The sequence below is a fragment of the Squalius cephalus genome (genome assembly GCF_949319135.1).
Source record: "Squalius cephalus genome assembly, chromosome: 19".
In the NCBI taxonomy this organism is placed as follows: domain Eukaryota; kingdom Metazoa; phylum Chordata; class Actinopteri; order Cypriniformes; family Leuciscidae; genus Squalius; species Squalius cephalus.
This window is the reverse complement of record NC_137140.1, coordinates 33,017,692-33,034,508: the sequence shown is the minus strand read 5'-3', so window position 1 is coordinate 33,034,508 and position 16,817 is coordinate 33,017,692. Positions and strand designations below refer to the sequence as shown.

General features: G+C 38.1%; 1 protein-coding gene across 1 annotated transcript in view; it reads right to left on the bottom strand.

Annotated features, from left to right (window-relative positions):
- adam12a (ADAM metallopeptidase domain 12a) overlaps window positions 1-16,817 on the bottom strand; it is a 110,904-nt gene that overhangs the window by 31,347 nt on the left and 62,740 nt on the right. The window contains exons 7-11 of the mRNA XM_079851129.1: window positions 16,333-16,398; window positions 14,775-14,846; window positions 13,572-13,741; window positions 13,266-13,350; window positions 8,026-8,174 (exon numbers count right to left, since the gene is read on the bottom strand). Of these exons, the coding sequence (XP_079707255.1) occupies window positions 8,026-8,174; window positions 13,266-13,350; window positions 13,572-13,741; window positions 14,775-14,846; window positions 16,333-16,398 (542 nt within the window). The remainder of the gene's footprint in view (window positions 1-8,025; window positions 8,175-13,265; window positions 13,351-13,571; window positions 13,742-14,774; window positions 14,847-16,332; window positions 16,399-16,817) is intronic.

Below are 16,817 nucleotides of genomic sequence, written 5' to 3'. Positions count from 1 at the left end.
GTGAGTGAGTGAGTGAGTGAGTGAGTGAGTGAGTGAGTGAGTGAGTGAGTGAGTGAATGGAGTGAATGGAGTGAATGAGTGAGTGAGTGAGTGAATGAATGAATAAATGAATGGAGTGAATGAGTGAGTGAGTGAGTGAGTGAATGAATGAATGAATGAATGAATGAATGTTGCGAAAGATTTCTATTTCAAATAAATTATGTTCTTTTGACTGGACTAATGACATTGAAAATTCAGCTTTGATCACAGGAATAAATTACATTTTATAATATAATTATAACAGTTTTTATATTTGTAATCATATTTCACAATATTTCATATTTCATTTTTGATCAAATAACTAGAATAAGAGAAGTTTCATATATTTAAATAAAAGAGACTGACCGCAGTCCCAGGATGCCTCAGTGCTTTTGCATGAACACAAACACAGCCAGATGTCATGTTCAGACCGCACTGCTGTTTCTTTACATAGTCACACACATCAACATAAAGATGAAGCACAGTCTGGACACTTTAATGCGTGTTCCTCAGACGGAAAGCTCATAACACGCCTGTTGTTGCTTGTTTTTCTTCTCGGAGTTGAAGATTGCTCGAGTCCTGTGTGATTGTGATGAGTTTGTATTTGGTAATAGCTCTTGAATTATTGAAATTGTTTGGCACAGGCGTGTTTGATTGGCTCTGATGTGATTGTGAAGCGTGTGGCGAGGCTGCTGCGAGATGTCATGCGGCGAGAAACATCTGTCAATGCTGTCAAACATAGGAACGGCGGTAATCCGTCCAGGTCGTCTGGTTCTGGTCTGGATCTCAAACATCTGCAGCAAACACCTCTCAGAGAGCACATCATAGGATATGACTTCATGAAATTAATCATTTTTGGTTTGTGTTGAATAATTTTTTTTACAAATGAACATTTAAATCCCATCTGTCTGTATGTTTTCCAACAGATGTGCTTTGGCGTCTCAATTATCTTAACAAATACAGCTTCCCTTAAAAAGAACTGCAAACCATGCTGGGGTGCGTTTCCCGAACAACGCCGTAACTCGCTGCTTAACTACCGTAGTGCAATGCATCGTTGAAGAAATCAACTAGCTAGTCACGACTGTTTCACGAAACCATACTGTCGCAAATTGGTCGTTCAACCACGTTGGTTAATGAAGTCACGCACGTGGTGGAGTAATACCTTCTTTTAATGAAACTGTTTGAGATCGAATTAACGCTAGGGGCCCTATCTTGCACTCAGCGCAATTGACTTTGTACACCGACGCATGTATTCCTATTTTGCACCCGACGCACAGCGGACTTTTCCCTCCACAGACGCACGTTGGTAAATTAGGAAATTAACTTGCGCTCCGGGGGCGGTTCAGTAAAAAGAGGAGACGTGTTCCGTCGCAAACGTTCACTGGTGCTATTTTGCAGTTTCAGAAAACAATTCCACCACTGACCAGGAAAAACCTAGTCTAAAGTCAGTGGCGCGTTGCACATGATATTCATATGCTATTTTAAGGGCGCATGCTTGGCCATAATCAATGTAGCGTGTGCACAACGCGCATGCACTTTGCTTCTCTCATCTACACAGACGCAGCAGTTCTCATTTTTAGAAAACCATACATTATTACAAGGAAAACTATTAACAGACGAGGGAAATCATTGTTGTGTCCATGAAGATGTGAAAAAATAGGCATAAATCTAGCTTACACATTTACCCAAATCATTATCCGCCTGTTTAACCGAAGCTAATTTGGGTGGGTTTCTCCATCCTCAATGTCACTTCTCTGTGTTTTACGGCCCTGACGAGAACGTCGGTCTCCTCGGCTGTGAACCGCTCCTGACAAATCTGCCGTTATATAAGCAATCCACCATGGAACAAGCACGCCTGCTCTTAAAGGGAATGTGAGGTGACGCTCTGATTGGTTTATTTCACGTTACGTCCAAACCACACCTATGAGTAATGAAGCTAATTCAGACCAACCCATTTTAGATTTCCTGTGGGCGCAAGAGTCATTTATCCCGCCAGTATAATAGCAACAGCGCCCACAAACGAGATCCGCCCACAAACGAGATCCGCACACAAAGTTACTTGCGTTTCGCGCTTGATACTTGCGTTTCAGATCGGTAAAATAGGGCCCTAGATGTTTTGATATAAATTACAGACATGGCATTTGAGGACTATTTCTAATTTTTCTCAGTTATTTTACTTTATTTCCAGATTCAATCATAGGCTCGTTCTTACATAGTAGAGCACGTTCGCACATGCGCACTCTTCAAAAACAGTGCTTTAAATCTCTTGACAAACTAAAAGACGTAAATGACATTTTTATGTATTCTAAATTAAAGACACAGGTTGTACTGAATGTCAGCTTGCTTATTATGGCTCAAGATAAGGATTTATTAAGTCCACATGTCATGCAAGCTAGAAACTATGCTTCTAACCACAGGTGGATGCCTAACCACAGCAGCTGTCATACCAACCACACAATTTTGAAATGCTGTTTGCGAATGTTCGTTGGAACGAAGGTTTCGGGAAACACGGACTCGTTGAACTATGCTGATAACGACAGAACTTGCGAACATAGTTGGCCAACGATGCTTTTGGGAAACGCACTCCAGGTTGTTATTTACCAAAAGTGGGTGATTCAGTTACTGTACTTTCTTTTTGATCCAATTCCAAGTACTATCAAAGAAACCAATAATGCTATGAAATCAAAAATGGGTAATGATATTCAATTAACATGATATTTGAAAGCCATCATTTGTACAATTTAAAAGGCCTAATATGAAAATGATCACACTTCTGTTTTATGTTTATCATTTACTAACACTTTCAGAATATGGATAATCTTATAAAACTTCATTTACATAAACGTAAAACATTTAGCGAAAAGATAAAAAGCAACAAAATATATTTATGATGCATATTTTTATAGATACAACATCATTATTGAAAATATTACTACTTGTCACCCATTCCTGGCGGTGCCAGTTTAGCAGGTAGACCAGCAGAAAACCAGCTCTAAACCAGCTCTAAACCAGCCTAGACCAGCCTGGACCAGCATGGCAATTCATACTCGGTTGTAAAACCTGCAAATGATCTGCTAATTTGAGTTTTACTTTTCTGGAGACAAAAAAGCATGTGCCACAACACTATAGGATGATGTGAGCGGTTGCCAGAGCACTGTTCTGTGTTTCTTTTCTCCTGTGTGACTTTTATAGAGGTTTGTAATGAACAAATGATGACAGCACTATCATTTCTCTTTAAACTGAACGTGTAACAAGTGTTTAATAAATTCAGTTTCCAACCATCACACAAAGAGCTGGGCACCTTTCATCGTTTCAGCATTCGCTTCTGAATCCAGTTGGCTTTGCTGAGGCCATTCGTATGCAGCAGAGCAGCAGAATACTGTGGAAGAGACGAGTGATGTTCGCTTCATTCCTGGCACACTTACTAAGACCACGGGGCAAACGCAAGCACGGAAATCTGGCTAGCATCGTCCCCCCCGCTCGCTGGACCAACTGTACCCACGACACCCGTGCCAGGGTGGCATAAGCCTGCGGGAGGATGAGAGATAAGCAGATGCTTTCTCTTGCCTCCTGATGCCAACCCAGAGATCAGCGCTCAGCGATAAGCCACAGTGACTCGAGTGTGTCTAAGCTTTTAAAACACCTCCTCTGGATTGGGCTCAACAGGAGGTGACAGTAATAGCAGTGCCACGGGCACAGAGCATCTCACTGTGAGTGGGGTTTGTTCTCTATGAGGGTATGAGGAGCTTCCAAAGACTCTATAGAAACAGGAACAAATATAGCAGCTTTAGGAGTCACAGAACCTGTGTGTGTGTGTGTGTGTGTGTGTGTATGTGGGCACAATGGAGAGGAAGAGAGAGTCGCCTACCAGAGTCCTTCTGTTACACTATATCACATACAGTGATATTTAAAGGGATAGCTCACCCAAAAATGAAATCTCTGTTCATTTACACACCTTCATGTCATTCTAAACCTGCATGACTTTCTTCTGCTGATCACAAACGATATTTTAAAGGATGTTGAAGTCCAAAAAAATGGTTTATTGTATTGTCATACAAGTTTGGAATGACATGAGGGTGAATAAATGATTGTCATTTCTCTTTAAAGTGCTTATCTGTGAAAGCTAATCCATCCACTTTGTTTTCCTCATCCATCTGAAATAAAAAGATTTAAATGATTTAAGGGCCCTATCTTGCACCCAGCGCAATTGACTTTGTACACCGACGCATGTATCATTCCTATTTTGCACCCGCGCACAGCGGACTTTTCCCTTCACAGACGCACGTTGGTAAATTAGGGAATGAACTTGCGCTCCGGGGGCGGTTCAGTAAAAAGAGGAGGCGTGTTCCGGCGCAAACATTCCCTGGTGCTATTTTGCAGTTTCAGAAAACAATTCCGCCACTGACCAGGAGAAACCTAGTCTAAAGTCAGTGGTGCGTTATTCAGATGCTATTTTAAGGGCGCATGCTTGGCCATAATGTAGCGTGAATACACTTTGCTTCTCTCATCTACACAGATGCAGCAGTTGCCATTTTTGCAAACCATACATAATTACAAGGAAAAATATTCCACACGAGGGAAATCATTGTTGTGTCCATGAAGATGTGAAAAAATAGGCATACATCTAGCTTACACATTTACCAAAATCATTATACGCCTGTTTAACCGAAGCTAATTTGGGTGTGTTTCTCCATCCCCAATGTCACTTCTCTGTGTTTTACGGCCCTGACGAGAACGTCGGCCTCCTCGGCTGTGAACCGCTCCTGGCGTGCGTCTGGCAAATTCGCCGTTATAATAGCAATCCGCCATGGAACAAGCGCGCCTGCTCTTAAAGGGAATGTAAGGTGACGCTCTGATTGGTTTATTTCACGTTATGCCCAAACCACACCTATGAGTAATGAAGCTAATTCAGACCAACCCATTTTAGATTTGCAATCATCCGAGATCCGCCCACAAAGTTACTTGCGTTTCGCGTTTGATACTTGCGTTTCAGATCATTAAAATAGCGCCCTAAGTATTAAAAGTAAGTAAAAAAAAAAAAAAAAAAAAATTGTTTGTGTTTGAAAACTTGATTGTTATGTCAAAGCTTGTCTTTGGTCTCTGGCTTTCTGGTTTAAAAATTGTTTTGTTTCTAACCACAATTTATTAAAATTAACTTTAGAAATGAACAGAAATTTCCAACCATTTGAACTGAGAATGTCCTTTAAATTCCACTCCAGTTCAAACTCACACTCATTTCAGATCTATCTGCTCCAAAACATCACATTAAAAATCACGCTGGTGGCTTGAGCTGTCAATCTCTTCCTCTCTTCTTCAGAATAAGTCTCTGACCACACGTTGTGCAAATACAGTCTGGCTACTTGAGATTAGATTCATCAAACCTGAAGCTGCTTCAGATCTCATAGGGATTTTTCACCACTCATGTCTTAATTAATGCAATTATATAGATGTGAAGCTGCAAAACGAGCACCTGCTGTGATGTTAAATTCATTTACGCTTTGATCTATGAAAGCTCTGTGAGAGGAGGCACAGACTAATGTGCAGTAATGGAAAAAATATCCATCTTTAATTGTTCGATTCCAGACTCTCATTTGTTTAAGGTCTGAAGGCAGGTGGAACAAAACTGACAAATAAGTTTCTTTCTACTTGTTCTGTTTGAGATCTGCTTTTCTCGTCTGGTCACCAGGGCCAGGTTCTTCATGACACCTCTTTATGAGCACATAATCGAGCGTTTATCATGGGTGCAGTCCAGGTCACACACACAGGTCCAGCTAAAACACTTGTGCAGATGAACTGATACACACTAGAGAATGCTGGGATTGAGTTGGCCGCTGCGCAACCATCTGCCTCCTGAGAAAATGTAACATGGCCTGCAAATGTGTGATTTATTCCCTAGAATTAAACAAGACAACTGCTATTACAGACTCAAAAACTGCTGCAAGCGAATTCCTTGGAATAGCACACATTAAACGTCTCTGCTACCTGACGGATACCACTGAGATTGGTCTCGTGAGAAATCACACCAGTTTCTATAACAGCACTGACACTTCGCCAGTCAGAAACGCCCAGTGCCTGTCAATCATTGTGCATGTTGATTCCTGACCCCATTTCCCCTCGGTTTGTGCTCAATTTCTTGTCACTCTTTGCTATTTCTGTCTAATAAAAAGTCAGAAGTTCGGTGCTATCTATAAGTGTTTGTTTGTTTCACACGTGTGCTGAAGATGCATGACGTTTTCATTTTTAACAGCTTTTTCTAAGTCAGTGATATGACCTTTTTATAATATAATATAATATAATATAATATAATATAATATAATATAATATAATATAATATAATATAATATAATATAATATAATATAATATAATATAATATAATATAATATACAGAATCCCTGCTACCTTACAGCGGATGAACGGTTTAGAAAATGAATTGATGGATTATAATATAATATAATATAATATAATATAATATAATATAATATAATATAATATAATATAATATAATATAATATATCACAACTTAGAATAACATGTTTATTTATTCCACCAATGTTTTAACCATTAACATTTGTATTATATATACAACATTCACCATATATATATATTAACTAAACCCTCTATTGTTTCAAGAATTGAATCAGTATGAACTAAAATTGTCTCCATGTTTTGTACGGATGCATTTAATTTCATGTGTTTTGAGTTGTCCGAACATCTGCCCATAAAACCAGGCGTCCCGTATAACAGCACAACAGATGACAATAAATCAGCAACAAGTTGCACAAGCTCTGATGTTTATGAAATCGCTATCAGACATGTACCAGTGGGGTCAATTGGGAGCATGTGGCTAAATGCTAATGCCGTCCCGCCGGGTGGGGTGTTGAAGTCTGCTGTTGTGCAGATGACCAAATGGAGCTCATTATAGAGTAATGAGGCAGAAATACAGCTAACCTCTAACAAACAGACGGAGTCGTCATATACTGAGGAGGCCGGATGAAGGTGACATGAAATTCTAGGTAAAAAGGAATAAGAAAACGATTCACGCTCACAACGTCAGCTGATGAGTTACAGGATTTTCTGCTGAACACAAGATATTTTGAGGAACACTGGTGTCCAAACAACATTAAATCCTGTTGACTTTCACGAAAAGAGACAGTCTACTAATACTCTAATGAGAGTTAGATGACATGTAGTTGCAAAGTTACTTATAGTTAATATAATGTTCAAAAGGGATCATCAAAATAAAGTGTTACCCAGAATTGTAATTTTTTTGGTTCTAGTAAAACCTCACTTACTTCCTTTAAATGAGTTAATGAGCAAGAAAATATAATATTTAAATATTCACCTCTATATGGCACCAAAATATATCCATATGTGTAAGAAATATTATTATTAAAAACAATTCACCACAATAAAACATCAACATACTGTATATTAATATTTAAAATATATTGATTTTATAAATATTTTTTTTTTTTCTTTTTTTTTGGGGGGGGGGGGGGGCACTAAATGGCACTAAAATGTTTAATAATATATAAATAACTTTTATTTTTATTTTTTTTTATATTATTTTAAAAAGGAATCATAATACAGGGACTGACTATGTGTCCAGGGTGTTTCCCCAACCTGCGGCCCGGGACGCTGTGATAGCTGTGATACCAGAGGATACGCGGTTTGGAGAATGAATGGGTTGATAATAATATATTAAAAGAAATTCATCATTAGATGACATCATACGGTATTGTAAAAAAAACAAAAAAAAACAAGTTTATATCTCACAATTAGGACTTTGCAACTCGCAATTGCGAATTTATATCACAATTCTGAGAAAAAAGTCAGAAATATGGGATATAAACTTGCATTTACCTTTTTAATTATTTTATTCTCTGGCTTTCATAGACTGCTACTGCAGAACGGACACTTTCTGACACCAGGCCCACAAAAAAAACGTCATCACTGTTTACAAACACCAAAATAGTCTATAGATGCAATTTTTTGGTCGCTCTCACCCAGTGGAGGGGGTCATGATACATCCGCCTCGGTCCACAGTCGCTCTGCACCCGCACCCGCGCTCCGGCGTGTCATGATTCATGCCGAAGTTGTGTCCGAGCTCATGGGCCAAAGTAACCGCAGCGCCGAGAGGGTTATCAGAGTGATCCTAAAACACAGAGAGAGCGAGAAAGTAAAAAACAATTGCGACCTTCTTTTTAACAATTGAGAGTTTACATCTCGCAATTCCAGTGTTGGGGGAAATTATTGTAATGTGTTACAATATTGCGTTACTCCCTAAAAAAGTAAGTAATTAAGTTCGTTTTTATGGAAAGTAATGTTATATTACTTTTGCGCTACTTTTTTTTTTTGCGTTCACTTGGGCTAGACTTGCTTTTTTTCAAAAAAAAAACCCCATAAGTTCTATTTTTTGGCAAATGTTAAGGCCCTTTCACACGAAAAGTGCAAATGTAAAAGGAAATGCAAATTCACGCCTGTACATTTCAGCGTTGCTGCCATTCTGGATTGCAGAAGAAAAGGATGCAGGAGAAGAAAGTTCAGCACTTTGGCTGAATCTGAAATCGCATACTTCCATACTATGTAGTAGAAGGAAAACAGTATGTGGCAAAATAATTATGTCCGAATTCACAGTACTTATAAATGAGTAGGAAAAAAAAAGTACCCGGATGACCTACTTCTTCTGGTGAGATTCTGAAGTGTGCATGCGATGTGATGAATTTTGACATATGAGAGGTCATTGCACTATAAAAATGTAAAAATTAGTTTTTTTAAACCAAGCTCCAAAAACTTCATGTCTCAGTATGATGCCATAGTGCGATGGAAGGCTTTCTCTGCACAAGTGGTGCTCACTGCAGAACCAAATTACATCCGGCTCCACCTCTCTGGATGTCATGGGCTGAGCTTGACCTAGGCTGCATCCGAAATCACATACTTCCCTATTATATAGTAGGTGTAAAACAGTATGTGACAAAAGAAGTATGTCTGAATTCTCAGCAAGTACCCGGATGACCTACTACTTCCATTGAGATACTGAAGTGTGCATACGATGGACACTTTACTATCCCATGAGGCCACGGGAGAGGATTTATGAATGGCAGTGAAGTGACACAACTGATGCTGGTTGGTCACATGATAATGACAACATAGCGAATGTAGTGCGTCCAGATTACATTCATACTACACACACTAATACTATACAGAACATAATTTTTTAGTGGTCGTGAAGTAATTACTTTTTCAAAATAAGTACCTCTTACTTCAGCAATAAAAACAAAAACAAAAATAAATAAAACAAATGCTTATTTACTTATTAGTACGGTTGAATCTGATCGTCGAAGGTCAGCAGCAAAGACATTGGTTAATAAAGTGAGATTACATAAAGTAGTTTTGTGTAATTTAACAGATTTAATTATTGCAGGTTTGCGTAATAGTATGAGTTTGCATTTCACTGTTTTTATTCATTTTGAGGAATACTGAATCTGTTTTTATGCAAGTGAAATGAGTAAATGCTCACATTTAGTCTAGAACTACAATAATCATGTTTACTCTGCGGACACAACGCCTCTGAATGATTTCTGTCAACATGGGGACAAGGAGAGCTGTCAGCCAATACATGCGAAAACAAAGAAACTTATACATATGTGACCCTGGATCACAAAACCAGTCACGAGTCGCACTGGTATATTTGTGGCAATAGCCAACAATACATTGTACGGGTCAAAATTATAGATTTTTCTTTTATGCCAAAAATCATTAGGATATTAAGTAAAGATCATGTTCCATGAAGATATTTTGTAAATTTTCTACCGTAAATATATAAAACATTTATTTTTGTGAGTGAATGCAGCACAATCGCCAACATAAATGGACAACTTTAAATGAGATTTTCTCAATGTTTAGATTTTTTTGCACCCTCAGATTCCAGATTTTCTAATAGTTTTATCTCGGCCAAATATTGTCCTATCCTAACAAACCACACATCAATGGAAAGCTTATTCATTCAGCTTACATATGATGTTTAAATCTCAATTTCAAAAAATTGACCCTTGTGACTGGTTTTGTGGTCCAGGGCCACATATTTGAAAAAGTCAGATATCTTGTTGTAAATGTATAAGTAATGTTTACTTGATGTTTACTAGGTAATGCTTTACCCCAACGTAGACTTTTTTACTGATTTCTCGGTTTACATCTCGAAATTCTGTTTTTCTCTTTCTGCCACAGAATTAAAAAAAAAAAAAAAAAAAATTAATTGCGACTTTATCTCACAACTAAGACTTTTTTCCTCAGAATTTCAAGTTTGCTTATCGTATATCTCAAAGTTCTGAGAAAAAAAGTCAGAATTGTGAGATAAAGTCGCAGTTACCTTTTTGTTTTTATTTTTTTCCATGGTGGAAACATGCATCGATACGGAAAGTAAAATCAATCCACATCCTCGAAAGCAGCTTGGTGATTTAAAATAAGCAATCAATTTCAATTTAAAACAAACAAGAGCAATTTCTTCCTCTGTGACCCCAGAGAGCCGAAAGGCGTTATCCGTTCTGTTCCACCTTCCCTCCCCAGATTAGATTTATCCCCACATCTCTCCTCTTGCACGTTTGTTTTTCTCTCAGAAAACGGTTTCACATGAGATCAGTAATGAGCAGACACTAACGGCCTTTATAATTACTTTTCCACAAATCCGTCAGAGCAGCATAACTCAAGATCCGTGCGCTGCTGTAATTGCTCGAGCGCTGCCAGAACACAACCAAACCGTTCTGCAGGCTTTGTTTGGGGAAGGGTGTGTGTGTGTGTGTGTGTGTGTGTGCTGATGAGGCAGGACAGACACAATTACAGTCATTCCTGTAAGTCGCTTTGGTAAGGACGCGTCTGCCAAACACGTGAAAATCAAATTAAAATGAAGAAAATCACCAGCTTCAGTTCAGTTCTGAGTGATTATTCGTGTCAGGTGGTTTGTGCAGAAAAAAGTTGAGCGGAGGAAAGTTTTAATGCCCAGAAGATGCTCTTTCAGAGCTTATGATTTAAGACAAAAAAAAAAAAAACTCAAACCAAATGATTCAGGGTCAAGAAGAAGTATTAAGAAATTAATACTTTTATTCATCAAGGGTGCATTAAATCAATCAAAAGTGTGAGTAAACATTTATAAGGATTTCTATTTCAAATAAATAATGTTCTTATGAACTTTCTATTCGAGATTTGCGCAAAAACATGACGCATCACAACTGATTTCAACACTGATAATGAGAAATTGAGCAGCAAATCATCATATTAGAATGATTTCTGAAGGATCATGTGACATTGAAGACTGGAGTAATGATGCTGAAAATTCAGCTTTGATCACTGGAATAAATTACAGTTTAACATATATTCAAAAAGAAAACACTTCTTTTAAATTGTAATAATATTTCACAATATCATGGTTTTTACTGCATTTTTGATCACATTAATGCAGCCTTGGTGAGCAAAAGAGACTTCTTTAAAAAAATATCAAATCTTACTGACCACAAACTTTTGAACGGTAGTGTATGTTGTATATAAGGTATACATTTTATCAACAAAAAAAAAAACTTTAGCTGGCTACAGACAATAAACTTTTTCTTCCAGCCAGCTTTCCAAGCATTTAATAAGTGTATCGGGCAAAAATGCTGATGCTTATAAATCTGGCACGTTCAATAATGAGCTTTATTTGCATAGAAAGAATGCATGTTTGTCAAGAAAAGTATGACAATGACTTCCATTTAAATATGAATGATGCAATGCTGCACCAGTGAATGCACACTAGATGAAGTCTGATGGAGCGTTGTGATGGAGGACAGGAGTGTGTAAAGTCCATTTAGCGAATGTGAAAAGAACCAGATCAGTTTGAAACCAAGCGGGAATACAGCAAATTGGATTTGCAAAAGCCTCATTGGTTAAAGGCTGCTTATATCTGAATGCACTGTGCCAAAAGTTACAATTTTCTCACTCTAAAGGAGACACATTTAAGATTATTAGCATGTTTTTTGCAGCAGAAAAATCAGAGGAGCAGGAGACTCAAGGAAAAAGTCTCCATTCAATCTCATTAATCTCAATTCTCTTCTTTTGATAACATTTGTGAATTTTAGTTACAATGGATGTGTGACTGGAGAATTCTCAGCTGAACATAATCATCTATAATTTGTGTATCTCATTTACCATCAATTGCATTTTCAGGAAGCTTGATTCCTATTATCACTCATGATGTTTAGTGAGAACTGGTCAAATGAGGACAAAACCTCTCCGAACACAATGTCATGAGAGCGTGCCATGCTTCTGTGAAATGCTGAGGCTTTTATAGCAGCAACTCCACTAAATCAAACAGCAAAAACAGAAGTCTATCATGCAACCAGTCTGCAAGAGGCGGCCAAAGGGAATAAAATGCCTCAGACGAATGAGTCAATGAAGAAAACATGCATGTCTTTTGTTGTTTCGCCTGAAGAAGATAAAATGTTTTGGTAGAAAGTGCATGCGACATTATGGAGAAGCTTCACATAATGGGATCCTCAATCGAAGCACAAATACTGAGATGGTCCAATTTACTCCAACCGTAAAGCCATAAACACACTCTATGCAAGCAGAACGAAAGCGATTGGTTTCCTTCGAATGCTTGTGTCATTAAACTGAAGGTGTTATTAGTCAGGTATCCAGCCATAAGTAAGTCAACAGTTTAATGACTACAACTTCAAATGATTTGCTGAGCAAGAACTCATGCAGCTCTTTCCTCTGACCACAGACGCTCTGTATCTCAGAGCTGCTTTGATTTTGTGTCTCAGTAGAATGTAATCGCCGTGTGCTCTGATCAATGTGTTGGTTTGATTTATGTGGAAGTGCCTCTAGATGTCTGTGCTGAGTGAGTTAGTGTCCTCATCTGAACTACCTGAAGCTTGCAATGCCACTAAAATACATAAAACAGAGATATGATGTGACAAAATGAAGTTTCTTTGGTGTGTATATATATATACATACATATACATACATATATACATATATATATATACAAATATAGAAATATAGAAATATAGAAATATAGATTAACCTCATCTACTCCAAAAAAAATGGTGGATTCTTTCAACCCATGTTTCGGTCAAATATGGAAAAACCCAAATGCTGGTTTAGTTTTTTGAATGAATTCTTTTAACTCAATGGTTGGGTTTGTCCATATTTGACCCAATACAAACATTCTAAAATGATCACTCATCAGGAATGATTGACAGATGTCACTCACCATGACAATTCCCCCTGACTGCTCCGCAGTGCACATGCTCATAATGGGAGCCATGCCGATGGTGGTGCCCTGAAAATAAACCCCACTGAGGTGGGAAAACAGGAAGTCATGTGACACAGATGTTCATCTACAGCATCATACATCAGCCTGGGTAAATTTCCAATAAAAAATAACTACAAATATGTGAATAAAACCTCATGCAGTTTTCAACGTTTCAAAACAAGAAATGGCGAAACAATTTCCTGGAAGCAAAAGTGCCTTGATTCTGCATAGTGTGTTTTCCACCTGCCGGCTCTCAGCGGTTACCTGATCAGCTGAGCGTTATCGTGAGGTCTCTGCGGGAGCAGCTTGAGTTTTCTCCAGTCCAGGAACTCGTGGAGCGATGTAAACGGATCCTGTGTGATGGAGCATTTGTCTCCGTCACTCCACACCTCCAGCCCCACCAGAGCCACACGGATATTCAGTGACCTGTAAAACTGAAACACGGCAGTGCTAACATTAGCTAATCAGGTTAAACCAGAACAGCAATGACGTTTCGAGGGACTAAAATCCAACAAAATCTGGCTTTAGATACACAAGTTGCACAAATATGAACATTTGTATAATTACAAAGATTAGAAATTGAAATTGAGATATATAAAGTGGTTTGAAGGCTTGAATGCAAATCAGAACTATATACATACTGGGAACTATAGTCAGAAGGCGAAGCACTGCTACTTGGGCGGAGTGATTTGCTCACAGCGCCTGAGAACAAGAAGCCCCGTGGTGAGGAGCAGAGAGTTCACTCAGAGTTGGAGTAATCACTCCGCACTTCGCCTTCTGAGAATATAGTTCCCAGTATGTGTACGGTTAGAAGATGGCTGTGTCTCATGTGACCTTGTTATTTGTACACACTGTGACTATACACAACATGCAAATAGGAAAATGTTGGCGTTATTTTGTCTCTTATTGGGAGCAGTATGCTAGCTGGAGCCATTTACCTCCAGTCTTTGTGCTAAGCTAGGCTAGCGGTGGGTGCGTCAGACAGAGTTACGCTCAAGTTTCAAGTTGACAAGCATTTTCCTACAAAAATGATCCTACACCTATTGGATTTTTGAATTAATGTGTGTGTATACATTTCTTAATATAATGCAAAAAATATCAAATCAAGTACCATTTATTTTAAATAAATATAGCAATGTATTATTGCCCCATCTTTCTTCTCTCGTTACCTGCCTTGTTTATTCTCCTTGTGTTTGCAGTCGTGTGCTAGATCGTCGTCGAGTCGAGTCAAGTCAAGCAATGCAGCTGGTCATGTTTTCCCCCTCTGGATAGTTTTGTTTTATTTTTATTATTAATAAAAAGCCTGTTAATTTGCAATATTGAGTCCTGTCTCCTTTCATCACCTCAAACCAGACAGAAACCAAATGCACTCATTTGCATTTAAAGGGACAAACGGCGGTGTGTATGTATCCTCTTATGTGGTGATATTAATTTTTAATTTCCATTTTAATTGTAATTCAATTTTACCTTGTCCACATAGTTGGCTATTTCAGCAAGCCTCTGTTTCACTTTCTCCACGTCTTTCCCCTGTTTCTGATACTGAAATGCAAAGGAAAACAAGAAAGTCTTTAAACTGCAGCCAAATGTGTCATTCATTGGCCGACTGTGGTAAATGTCACATGAGGTAATCCATTTTCCACGGGCAGCGGCACACAGATGTTGAGCCAAACATGGCCAGAAGTGTTTGATGTCCAGAATGTCAGTCGGTGGATGTAAAAACGGCTTTTCAAAATAAAAGCACAGATTGGAAATGTGTCACTCATGATTGCTGCCTCTGGGTGTTGTAGGGGGAGTGAAAATAATCAGAAGGAAGCTTTCATTGCTGTAAAATGTACAAGACAATAAGAAACGCACTATTTCTAACTCTTTCCTTAACATCTTCCTGGTTTCAACAGGTACATCTGGAGAAAATAAAGCTCATTCAACAAACCAAATGATTAGGTTTTGTTCTTTTCCTTAAAATATCACATGACAGGATATTTGAAAGGCCCCTCAATGACATAAATACTGTAAGTTATTTTGGCAACAAAGCATTTCTTAAAGCACATTAAAAACACTGTTTGACAGGCAAACTACAAAGAGGTCAAGTGATCACAGCTGGGCGTCCTCACTTCCAGCAAACAAACACTCTAATCTGCTTTAACCTTTGACCTCTCACCTCCCTGACTCCCTGAACTCAAAGGGGTCATGACCTTGTATTTACATGGGGTCAGGATGTATGGAGCTGCAATGATGTAGTTCAGCTGGTTTTGCTTATTTTAATATAACTATTAAAAACATTTTGTTAACAGAAATTAAGCTGACAAAATAAAATAAACATTAGCTGAAAAACTAAATGAAAATTAGCAGATATGTTGCCTTTCCAACTTACTGAAAGTTGAAGTTGAAGTACTAACCGAAATAAAACTAAACATGACATTAAAATAAATTTCAAACTATTTGGAATTATTTGTAAAAACTACAAAAGCACATTTAAAAAATGACTATAAATGTATAATTTTTTAAAAAATATTTAAAAATATTAATAATACTATAATAGTAATAAATTATACTAAAATAACACTTCAGTTGGACATCAAACACAATACCAAAAGTGTTTATAGTGCGATGTTATTTATATTATTCTTTGAGATTTATGAATATTACCATGAATTCCATTTTTAGTATTTGTTGTGACGTGTTCAGATTCCCAACATTTCTAAATGCTCCTTGTAGGTTTCAGTATTTTATTCTTTCTTTTAATCGCTTTTGAGGACGAGGGCATGTCAACAACCTGTTGACATCTGCATAATTCATCTACTGTAGCTTCTACTAGTTGTGACTAATGAATCTGTGCCAAAATGCTTGTTGATAAACATATCCATAATCCGGTTAGCTATTATTTGCACTGAGCATCATTGATGTCTGTGACCCACTTAGAACAGAAATGCATTTCATTTTTGGGTCACGACCAACTGGTTTAGAAGCGCTGATTTGTATGATTGAAGGTCGCAGATGTGTGAGGTCAACAGCATCTCTTCATTACCTCGCGGTTGTCTGCGACGATGATCAACTCCACATGCTTGGTGCTGCTCTGGGCGTCTCTTTTATTCTGCAGGGAAAGACAGACAGAACATGATTAAACTTCGCCCTCTTCCTCTGAAGGACACAGTTAATAGAGGTTTCACTCAAGAACCTTTTATAAAATCTCCCAAGGCCCATTTTGCTGAGTCTATATGGCCTTTAAGGCACAGAGGTGATGTCTTCACCTCTCTTCTAAATGTGCCCTCTATTAACAGATCAGTGTGTGATTGAACATCCTCTTCTGGTTTCAGCATTGCCCGCAAAATACATCTGATCCGCAGCGATGTGCTTTCACTTTAACAGCCTTCGGATTGCCTGGCCATCTCATCTTACTCGTGTGAAAGACCCACTTGTCTTTTATAGACGTCTTTTTCAAGCGCAGAGTCTTACAAGCAGTTCTCACCTACTCATTCGTCGTTATCACTATTTTCCACATTTTAGAATAAA